At 44.5% G+C, this 12,230-nt stretch overlaps 1 protein-coding gene across 2 annotated transcripts in view; it reads right to left on the bottom strand.

Moving 5' to 3' along the window:
- The window catches only part of SLIT3 (slit guidance ligand 3), a 781,907-nt gene that overhangs the window by 741,512 nt on the left and 28,165 nt on the right, over nt 1–12,230 (bottom strand). For both annotated transcript variants that reach the window (XM_039485327.1, XM_039485326.1), the window contains exon 2: nt 243–314. In XM_039485327.1, coding sequence (XP_039341261.1) covers nt 243–314 — 72 coding nt within the window. The remainder of the gene's footprint in view (nt 1–242; nt 315–12,230) is intronic.

The raw sequence follows: 12,230 nt of genomic DNA on the forward strand, positions 1-12,230 counted from the left end.
AAACTCCAAATAATTTAAAATCAGTGTTCTCTTGTACTAAGGCACGGCATAAAGCTATAATTAATGCTTTAGTTATGGAAACTGTACAGGGTGTCTGATGTGGATGCTATTTCACAACTAGAAGATGTAAAATAATTCTACAGTACATAGAGAATCAGCAGCACACATCTTTCCAGGCGCTTATTTTTGGAGGCTAAGGGTCCAGTGCAGCATTTTGAAGGCCAAGCTAGTTTTATACTCACAAGACACGAAGATTCTTCAGCCCAGTAAAGTCCATCTTGGTGATTCTTGAGATATTATTTCTGTCTAAGTCCCTGCAAAGAAAAGAAAACAGAAATTCATGTTCAGGCACTTTAGTAGCTGCACAAAACTCTGTTTGAAGAGAATGCAACTTGTTCACCTGGGCATTTGTTTGTCACAGGGGTTCTCAAACTGGGGGCCAGGACGCCTCAGGGGGTCACAAGGTTATTACATGGGAGGTTGCAAGCTGTCAGCTTCCATCCTAAACCCTACTTTGCCTCCAGCATTTATAATGGTGTTAAATATATTTAAAAGTGTTTTTAATTTATAAGGGGTGGGTTGCACTCAGAGGCTTGCTAAGTGAAAGGGATCACCAGTACAAAAGTTTGAGAATCACTGGTTTATCAGCACTCAAAATTGTACAATTAGTTTTCCTATTAAAATCTAAAATGAGTCTGAGTATATAAAATGAGTAAAGATTTACTAATACTGATGAATTTTACTTCCCCCCCAGTGATGCTACTTGTAACTAAGTTTTTTGGGAGAGATGGGGAGGAAGAGAAAAGAGTGGGATTTTCAATGCACCTTAACCACATTGCACTTCAATAGGAGGTGGGTGTTTAACTCCCTTAGGCTGGGATTTTCTAAAGAGCTGGAGTAGTTTTAACAACGAGTCACTACACTGTACCTGATCCCACTCCATGGATTCACTCAGTGGTTGTGTGCACTAGCCACTCTTGGTAGTGTGCTCTGTTTGCCACAAAGTCAAGAAGCCACACGGTAGCTACTCTAAACACTGATCTGACTCTAGCTTTGGCAGAGTCCCATGCAGCACTTGCAGTTACTGAAAGTAGTAGAATTTAACAGGGCTAGCAGAATGGAAAGGTACAAAGGCTCACACCACCATCATCTAATTGCAGCTTCATTTCTCCCAAAGCCCTTGTGGGCAGTCTTATAAAGCAAAAGCCTTAGTGTGCTCCTTGGGGCTCCTCAGACATTCTCTCTGGCCCATCTCTCCCTGAGATGAAAGCAGCGCTGGCTTTCAAATCATACTAGCTACAGCTTCCCATACAGTGTTCTTCGCGGCCCCATCTGCCCTGTACTTTTATATACTGTACAGTACTGTGGTTGGGAAGTGCCCCTGGCTTACCCCACACAGGTATAGCCCGCTGCAGGCAAGGACACTAGGAAGCACCTTGTGCAGCAGCAGCAGCAGCAGCTTCCCCCCAGAAGAACAGGCGCCAACTTTGCCAGGGGATGCTCCAGGCCCGCCTCTTCCAGTCCCCGCTCCACTCCACTAAATTTGTTAGTCTCTAAGGGTACGTCCATACTACCCGCCCGGGTCAGCGGGTAGCGATCGACTTCTCGGAGTTCGATATATCGCGTCTCATCTAAACGCGATATATCGAACTCCGAACGTGCTCCCGTCGACTCCGGAACTCCACCACCGCGAACGGCGGTGGCGGAGTCGACGGGGGAGCCGCGGATTTGGATCCCGCGCCGTCAGGACGGGTAAGTAGTTCGAACTAAGGTACTTCGACTTCAGCTACGCTATTCACTATTCTTATAAAGCAAAAGCCTTAGTGTGCTCCTTGGGGCTCCTCAGACATTCTCTCCGGCCCATCTCTCCCTGAGATGAAAGCAGCGCTGGCTTTCAAATCATACTAGCTACAGCTTCCCATACGCTATTCGCGTAGCTGAACTTGCGTACCTTAGTTCGAACCCCGCCCCCAGTGTAGACCAGGCCTAAGGTGCCACAAGTATTCCTCGTTCTTTTTGCTGATACAGACAGGAGCGGCGCCAGGGTTTTTGGTGCCCAAGGCGGGGGGTCCTTTCGCGCTCCCGGTCATTGGCGGCAATTCTGCGGCAGGGGGGGTCCTTACACGCTCCCGGTCTTCGGGGCACTTCGGCGGTGGGTCCCGGAGCGAGTGAAGGACCCGCCGCAGAATTGCCACCGAAGACCCGGAGTGCGGAAGGACCCCCCCGCTGCCGAATTGCCGCCAAGGGCGGCAAAATGCCGCCCCCCCAAATCCTGCTGCCCTGGGCGACCGCCTAGGTCGCCTAAATGGAAGCACCGACCCTGGATACAGACTAACATGGCTACCACCCTGAATAGAATATCTTAAATGTACTTCATGAACAGCGTACACAATTCTCCATTGCTATTGAGTTTTTATGAGAGAAATTAAGATAGGGATGGAGAACAGTGTCTAGATATGGTTGGTTAAATACATAAATGTTATGGGTCATTCTTTAACTCCTACCTAGTGTGCAAGTTTCCCACAATCCTAGCATATCAGGCTCTCTTAAGAAAACAGGGCAACCAGATCCTTGCACTGACAGAAGTCAATTTGTGGCAGAGAAACTCCAGCTTTGGAGGATCAGAATTCTCCCTAGTTTCTCCTAAGAATGACTCCTGAGATGAAAAAATGCAAACAAAGTATCTTCTTTTCTGTATTAATACGAGAAGAGACAAGGTGGTTGAGGTAATATCTTTTATTGCAGTGGTTCTCAACCAGGAGTCCGGGGACCCCTGGGGGGCTGCTAGCTGGTTTCATGGGATCCGCCAAGCAGGACCAGTGTCAGACTTCCTGGGGCCCAGGGCAGAAAGCTGAAGTCCCACTGCATGGGGCTGAAGACTGGGCCCCTGAGCCCTGCCACCTGGGGCTGACGCAGAAGCCTGAGCAACTTAGCTTCATGGTGCCCCCTGTGGCATGGAGCCCTGGGCAATTGCCCTGCTTACTACCCATTAACACCAGCCTTGGCTTTTATATGTAGAAAAGTAGTTATTGTGGCACAGGTGGGCCATGAAGTTTTTAATAGCATGTTTGGGGGGCCTCAGAAAGAACAAGGTTGAGAACCCCTGTTTTATTGGACCAACTTCTAGTACAGGGGTGGGCAAATTTTTTGGCCCAAGGGCCACATCTGGGTATGGAAATTGTATGGTGGGCCATGAATGCTCATGAAATTGGGGTTGGAGTATGGGGTGGGGTGCGGACTTTGGGGTGGGGCCAGAAATGAGGAGTTCAGGGTGCGGGAGGGGGCTCTGGGCTGGGACAGGGGGTTGGGCGTGGAAGGGGGTCGGGGTGCAGGCTCTAGGTGGCGCTTACCTCAAGCAGCTCCTGGAAAAAGTGGCACGTCCCCTCTCTGGCTCCTACATGGAAGCATAGCCAGACAGCTCTGCACACTGCCCCGTATGCAGGCGCCACCGCTTAAGCTCCCACTGGCTATGGTTCCTGGCCAATGGGAGCTGAGGGGGTAGTGCTTGGGCCAAGGGCAGTGCGTGGAGCCCCCTGGCTGCTCCTATGCGTAGGAGCTGGATGGGGGACATGCCACTACTTCTGGGAGCTGTGTGAAGCCACGGCACGAGCGGAGTGGGGCAAGCCCCTGACCCCGTTCCCTGGCTGGAGAGGGGAGCTCGAGATCTGGATTAATATGTCTGAAGGGCCAGATACGGCCCCCGGGCCATCATTTGCCCACCCCCGTTCTAGTATAAGAATACTCTAACATAAGAAGTAAACCGCAGGACAATCTTGAAGCCATGAAATTTTGAACTGACCAAAGAACACCTGCATCGTTTATCCTTTAGAAGGTTCAATGGGAGTATTCTTCTAATACAAGAACTAGGGGTCACCAAATGAAATTAATAGGCAGCAGGTTTAAAACAAATAAAAGGAAGTTCTTCTTCACGCAGTGCACAGTCAACTTGTGGAACTCCTTACCTGAGGAGGTTGTGAAGGCTAGGACTATAACAGTGTTTAAAAGAGAACTGGATAAATTCATGGTGGCTAAGTCCATAAATGGCTATTAGCCAGGATGGGTAAGGAATGGTGTCCCTAGCCTCTGTTTGTCAGAGGATGGAGATGGATGGCAGGAGAGAGATCACTTGATCATTGCCTGTTAGGTTCACTCCTTCTGGGGCACTTGGCATTGGATATTTATTATTTGCCATTTAGTCATTTAGTTATAGAGATTTTTTAATAGAAGTCATTTTAGTAACTGAGATTGTTAAGAAAAAGTCAGATAAAAAAGAAAAGTCTTGCAAAGATTCTGGTTAAAAAAAGTAATGCATAATTGGAAAAAAGTTTTTTAAATTAAAATTAAAAAAAATATAAATATTTTAAATTTTTAAAAAAAAGAATAGTCATGAGGGTGGGGTTTATTATATTAACAATGGGGTGAATTGGGGGTTTATAATTAATTATTTATTTACAAACAGAAAACATTACATGACAAAAACATATCCACCACATCAAAAAGAAGATTAGTAAAAATTCAGTTAAACTGATTTTCTATCTCAATTTTTTTGTTAATAAATTATTAGTTACTTCATTTTGTGATTTTATGTTTGTTTATTTTATTTTCTATGTGTACCAATAAAAATCAATAATCAAAACTCTTATCGTTAAAACAAAAAAATAAAATCCATTTAAAAGCAAATAAGCACAAAATATTTAAAAATTTTAGCAATCCAATAAACCACACCAAGAGTAAAACAAAAAAACCAATTTCTGAAACCACACAAATTCTTGATGATCTGTGTAATGAAAAAAAATTTAATGAATACACATATCCAAAACAATCTGTATAATGAATACTCACTAAAACCAAAGTCTACTAATAACTTTAATTTTATAATTAAAATTTGCTACATAATAACACAATAAAAGACCCAAAAAAAAATAGAAATGGTAATGTTGTGGTGTAATGTGATATACAAAGACTGGTTTAATGGTGTAATGTGATATTATTGACATGATATTTCTGACATTAAAAATGCAAGTATAAATCATTGCAGCAACCAAGATTCTATAGTTGAAAGGTTTGTCTCTAATAAGGTTTGTTAGTAATTTGTTGTTTTTTGTTATTTGTATTTATTGTGTATGTATGTATTGTATGTTGTGTGTATTTGTTATGTTTTATGTTTGTATTATGTTGTTGTCTCATTTGTTATTTAATGTGTATGATTCTAAGTAGCCTCAGTGAAGCACTTCTTGAGCAATTTGTAGGAGCACTTACTTGACAAAGCACTTACTTTGGGAGATTCACTGAACAAGAAACTAACAACTTTGCCTGAATATTGCTGGCCAAAAGCTGAATCATTCACTGCACACAAAACTGAATCATTCATGGGTGATTGACTTTACAGTGTACTGACTTTTGCAGGGGTTGTTCCATTCATGAACCAAGAACAAGCTGGGTTTCTGCACACAAAAAGAGAGGGTTTCCACCCACAAAGAAAAGCCTAAGGCTCTCGAAGCCTCTCCAGAAAGAAGGGCCAAGAAGAAAGGCCGGCCTCCCCAAAGAAAGTGGGAGGAAAAAGTGGACCCAATGGGATGCTGTATGGGGGGTGTGGAGGAATGGAACCAGGCCATAATACTGGAACCAGTCTGAAAAAGATTGGGCCTGGAAGAGAGGGGAGTTGGGAAGAATCTGACCCTGAGAGGGTCTGATGAAAGGAGCTTATTTCACCACCTCTTTGTATTTATTTTTAGCTGTATTGTTTTGTTTTTTTTTTGTTTTGTTTCCTTTTTTGTTTGTTTTACTTACTTTATCTGTTATTAATGTTTTTTCCTCTTATTGTTACCATTTATAATAACTAATTTATTTTATTAAATTTTGTTGGAATTAATAAAAAACAGAGTTAAATAACTGCTGAATCAGTCAATCAGATATATTTCATCAGTGTAATTTAGTTAATCATTTTTATTAGTTTGTAAACCTGGGTGTAGAGGTCATTGAGAGGTGGGATTGTTTGGATTCATTGGGAGCTGGGGGTCTGGGTGCTAGGGCAGTAGACACAGGAGCATGTGTTTCAGGGCAGCACTGCAGCTTTGCAGGTCTGGGCAGCACAGCATCAGCCTGCATCTGGCTGGAGCATGACAACACAGCAGGTAGGCTCAAATTGAAAGGTAAAAGGCCCAAAGCAGCAGACAAAAGGGCTCAGGCACCAGTCTTGACAGCACCAGTGTAACCCATCAGGGAATCTCACCATGGACAGGAATCTAGTAAAGGACCTCATAGAATCATAGGTCAAAGGGGAGTCGAGATTATCTAGACCATCCCTGCTGGCACTATATCTAAAAATCCTGTCTAAAAAATATCCAATGATGGAGATGATTTTATTAGGCACAACCACCTGACAGTTAGGAAGTTTTTTAAGTTATTCCACTCCTAAATTTGCCCCAATTCCTCCTTACTGCTCCTTTCCTCTCCTGCTCCCTTCACTTCTTCTTTCCTACTCCTCTCCTCTCCTCCTCCTATCCTTTTTCTCCCCTCATCTCAAACAAACCTGTAAACAGCATCTCATCAGTTCCATGACTAAGGAAGTGGCATTTGGCAGAAAAACAGGCAGTGAAAAGCTCTCTGAAAAAAATCTCTCTCTCTTCTCTGAGCTCAAAATCTCTCATCTCTCAAATGGGCTGTCTATGGACAGGAGAAATTTTTGATGGACATGGGCTTTTTTTCTTTTTGTCTGGGCAAGCAGGAGCAGCGCAGCAGCTCCAAAGGGCTGGGCTGCTGGGCAGCTGAGCAGAGCTCCAGCTCTCCTCCGCTTGTGACAGAGCTGTAAAACTTCCACTCTCCTTTAGATACCAATCTACCTGGATCCATTCTTTCCTTTCCCTTTTTTTATCTGCTTCTTCCTGGCCTCTCTTCTCTTGCCTCTGCCAGTATGCTTGCAGACTCGAATCAGCAATCAGATCACATCATCTGTCCACAGAGATGTATCTGTCCACCCTCAGGTCTCATAGTTTTATCCTCTTTTTAAATTCAACCTTCTGATCAAAACACAAAATCAAACAATCACCTGAGCCCCCTGGCCTGAAGGAATTATGAGATAAGGTAGAACAAAGAGTAAAAGCTGGTCCTCACCTCTATTCCAAAACATAGTCCTCCTTTCTCTCTTCTCCTGGAAAAGAACAAGTTCTCAGTCTGTTTCTCTTCTTGTTGAATAAGCCTTCAGTTCCTTGGCAAATGCAATTCCCAAACAAAGCTTCCCAGCTTCCTCCTAAGCTTACAAAACCCAGCCCAGCTGGAGTATCACCAGTGTCCTGAAATCACTGGTAGGGTAGAAAAGGGTGAGAAGTGTTAGAAAAGGGTGAGAAACTTTCAATGCACAGCAGACAAACACAGAGAAACAGACATATATTTTTGTTTCATATATTATTTCATTTCATTGCTATTACCTCATTTATTCTGGTCTATATTTTTTTTACCTTTTCTTTTTCCTTTTCTGGCAAAACAAAAGTCACTAACAATGACCAAATTCATACCCTAGCCCAAATTCATAACCTTCTACAACTTGCTGCTTCTCCCCTTTCAATTATCTAGGGGGTTTGACCCTCATCTTGATCAAAAAGGACCGGAAAAAAGGACCCTGCCGGGCCGCGACGGCACCATCGACCAGGCCACTAAAGATCCCCCACCACCAAGGGGCCAAGGTAGGCTCCTATCCCTATTTGGGGGGGCTCCCTGCGGGCTGGCTGGCCACGGAGAGCACCCACAGCCCAGGGGGGAGGGCTGGGGGGCCCTGGGGGAGCTGCAGGGAGCTGCTGCGGGCTGCTGGCACCCTGCCTGCACCCCCTCACCCCCCCCACCCCCCTCACCTCCCCCTGAGCCCCCCCTCCCCCACCCCCCCCACCCCCACCCCTCCCCCCTCCTCCCTCTCCTCCCCTCCCTCCCCAGTGTGGAGTGGAGTGAGGAGAGAGAGGCAGAGAGAGGAGGCAGGGAGAGCAGGGGGGAGGGGGGGCCAGAGGACCAGGCCGGGGTGGGACAGGGGTGTTCGGTTTTGTGCAATTAGAAAGTTGGCAACCCTGGTTCTGTCATCAGTGCTCTCTTCTCTGGAGACATTTTTCCTGGCACTCCTTTAACAGCACACTTCTCCTCATCCCAGAGTTAGAAGAGTCTGTATTGTATAGTGGCCCAGACCCCACTCAGAAGACTTTGTTAAGGACTAATAGCCAAGGCTCCCATCCCCCACAAGAACAGTGAGTACCAACAGCTGGACCACACTCTTCCCTAGGACAGGCACAAAGTGTGGGATTCAAAAAGGGGCCCAGGCTGACTTTTAGCTGCCCTGCCACCAAGTGGAATTTACAGCACTGAGTTAGGCACCCAGGCTCCCTATACAGTGTATGGGGGGAGAGAGAGATGCCTAAAAAGGAGATTCAGGTAGTGGGAAACTGCCAAAGATACCAGAAGGAAGTGCTGAGGAAAGGGGTGTGGCAAAAACCCTTCTCCTCAAAACGGGATTCGGACCCTAACTCTGGACCAGAGGGAGGTGGCTCCCTTCCGTTGGGATTCACTGCCATAAACTCTCTCCTGGAGTTTGACACCTAAGTCAGCTCAGCCCTTTTTCCAAGACAAAATGAGAAGAGGCAGTAGAGGCGATGCCCTTCCCACATTAAGCTCAATATCCCAGTGGCCAGAGCTCCCACTCTGGATGTTTGAGACTCAGGTTCAAATCCTCCTTTTACCTGATGTGAAGCAGGAAATTGAATGCTGGTCTCCGACCTCCCAGATGAGAGCCCTAGCCACTGGGCTATTGGGTATAAAGGGGTGGAGCACCACAATCACCTCCTCCAGCTGTGGTGTGTGGAGCCTGATCCAGCAGCAGGGGCGGCTCCAGGCCCCAGCACGCCAAGCGCGCTTGGGGCGTCAAGCCACTGGGGGCACTCTGCCGGTCGCCGTGAGGGCGGCAGGCAGCCTGCCTGCCGGGCTTGGGGCGGCAAAATGCCTAGAGCCGCTCCTGTCCAACAGACATGCTCTACGGCCGCTTGTGAGCATGTCTACTGGATCAGACCCTGCAGGAGAGAAGCACAGGGAAATTACTATGTTGTGAATCTCACTGGGACTTATGCATGAATTAGGCATCAAGCTGCTCAGTGATATTGGTGCTGAGCCAGCTGTGCACATGCTGACAGCAATTTAGATGCCATGGGGACTTTTCCAGTGCAAACTTAGGCACCTAGGGAGTTTAGGCTCCTAGAGGTTAGGCAAACCTAACCAAATCCCAACCAAACATTCTACAGTTGCTTCCAATCCAGCTTTTCCAAGGGCTTGCATTTTTTCTTCCTTCTTCTCAAGTGACTGTTTACTCCATCACAATCTGACCTCTGCCTCCTCTCTTTGTACACAGTTTCCTGCCTATCAGCTGCCAGAGCAGAACTCGTCCTGCAGCCTTGGCTCTTTTCACTGGGAGGAACAATCAGAAGCCCCACCGCCCACATGGACCATTTAGTGCTTAGTGCCCTGACCCAGAGTCAGTCTTGTACACTCTAGTGCAAAAGCGGAAGACCTTTGCAACCAATGTTCTCTTTATGCAATGTAATTTTGGGATTCTTAAGCTGTGTTAGAGTCATAGACTTTAAGGTCCAAAGGGACCATTATGATCTTCTAGTCTGACCTCCTGCACAATGTAGGTCACAGAATCTCCCCACCCACTCCTGTAACAAACCCCTGACCTATGTCTGAGCTATTGAAGTCCTCAACTTGTGGTTTAAAGACTTCAAGGTGCAGAGAATCCTTGTTACCGTATGTTGGTGATTTATCAGTTCATGCACTTGAGTTTCATCACTTGCCAGGCAACAGTGCATTCTTGTCCTGCTAGATAAATTTCCCTCTGTAATTCACTGACTTTCATGGACATTGGAGCTGATTGAGTAGTCACATTACTTTTCTTTTAGCTGACAAATGACTGTTTTCTTAAACAATGTGTTCATTGTTCAGCCAGGTCTACTGGAGACAATGTTAAAGATGTGCAAGCTTTTTGTAAGCAACTGTGCCCAGAAGAAACTCTCCTGGTTTCAGCTTGTTATTAATTTGGATTAGGTTCATCAACAGGATTGCAGGGGTTCATGAGCCATTCAGTTAATTTAGGCCAACCTATCATTTCAGATGGCAATTGTTTTATTGCTTGCTTTCAACAGCAGCTCTTGAAACTTTGTGCTAACACAGACATTCAGGTGTGATGAACCACTGACAAAGCCAAAGAGATGGCATGAACTCCTGCTAGCCAAATCTAATTAGTTTTTCACTGTTATCCATGGTATACAACAATACTGCTTTGTATGCTAGTGATCTGCTACTGGAATTTGTGGGAAAATAGCATTTTAGGTTTCCTTTATAAAAAGCATTGTTTTAATCCATAATCGATTACTAGAATAAACAAAAAAGGAGACAGGATGCACCCCTGCCTTACACCTGTCTTGATGCTGAATGGTTTACTCAATCCATTTTCCATTTTAATGTAGCATTTTGAGTTGGCATAGAATGCCTTCATAATGTTAATTTTGTTGGAATCTCATATTGTTCCACAATTTTCCACATTCTTTCTCCGTTTACACTATCAATTGCCTTTTGAAAGTCCACAAAATTGATGGCAAGACTTCCTTGGAATTCAATAGTGTTCTTAATAATCCTTCCCAGGGTGAAAATAGCATTTGTGCCCAATCTCCCTTGTCTAAATCCAGATTGTTGTTCACATACAATGGTATCCATCTTTCCTTTCATTCTGTTCAGGAGGACTGCCGCTAATACTTTTCCTGTGACAGACAAAAGTGTTACTCTCCTCCAATTTGAACAATTGTTTAGATCACCTTTTTTTGGTAACTTGATTATGATACCAAGGACCCATTTTTCCAGCACTTTCTCCTCCATCCATATTTTGTTGCACAGCAAACAAATGACTGATTCCAAGTCTTTGTCTCCATATTTAAGCATCTCTGGATGAATGCCGTCCAAACTAGGTGCCTTGTTGTTTTTCAGCTTATGCAATGCTTTTTGTTGTTTTGTTTGTTCTTCTTTGATTTTTACCTCAGATACATCTAGATCTAGATCTAATGGTTTATCACTGTTCAATTCCAGTCTTGTAATTGGTTCTGGTTGGTTTAGCACTTCTTTGAAGTGTTCCACCCATCTATTTCCATGTTCCTCCTGTGTTTTCAAAATTTCTCCTTGTTTCCCTTTCACTGGGACACTTCTGAATTTTGATCCATATCCTGGTTAACTGTTTCAGACTGTTCTTGTATCATTTTTCCCCCCTGCTTCTTCAGCTTCACTAGGCCTTACTTTCTATCCAATTTTGCTTATCTTTTTTTCATTGTTTCTTTACTGCTTTGGCAAGGTTCCTGCAGGTTTATTTTGTTTCTTCAGTTGCATGTTGTAGTAATAGAGCCTAAAATAGAACAATTCAAGGCTATTTGATCTATATTTTGCTGATGACATCACTCCTATCAGTGAAGATGCCAATGGACTACAAAAATGCACAAACTAAGTAAAAGTAGTAATGGAGAAGATTGGTTTGAGATACAATGCAAAGAAATGTAAAGTCATGTTAATGGGGACTATAAGAAGAGAAACTGGAGAAGGTGGACAATTTTACTTATCTTGGAAGTACCATCAGCCAAGATAGTACTAGCTCCGAGGAAATAAGAAGAAGAATTGGGAAGGCAAATGCTGCATTTGGAAGACTCAAAAACATCTGGCAACTCAAAAACATCTCCCTCAAAACAAAACTGAACATGCACAAAGCAACTGTTATCGCCATCACAACATATAGCAGGGAGACATGGGAACTTACTAAGAAAGATATGCAAATGCTGGATACATTTCATCACAAATGTCTGATAAGACTATTGGGAATAACACACAGAGATAGGAAGACGAATGAAGAAGTCAGAAAATTACTGGACAAGGCACGTCTCACAAATAATCTACAAAAGAAGACATCTGTGGCTGAGACATGTGCTGAGAATGGAAAAAGAATGCTTACCAAATACCGTCCTTAAGACCGCGAATAACATGGAAATGAATAGTTCTGAACAACATCAAGCACCTCAACATGAAATGGGAAGATTTGGAGAGAAGGACAGTTGACAGGCAAGGATGGCAAATGTGGATAGCCCAATGTGCAGCAAAGCATGGGATGAACTAAGGTCTACGGTAAGGTCATAAAAAACTTGGTAGGTGACTGTAGGATCACTAGCAGG

This window comes from Mauremys reevesii, linkage group 8 (assembly GCF_016161935.1).
Source record: "Mauremys reevesii isolate NIE-2019 linkage group 8, ASM1616193v1, whole genome shotgun sequence".
NCBI lineage: Eukaryota > Metazoa > Chordata > Testudines > Geoemydidae > Mauremys > Mauremys reevesii.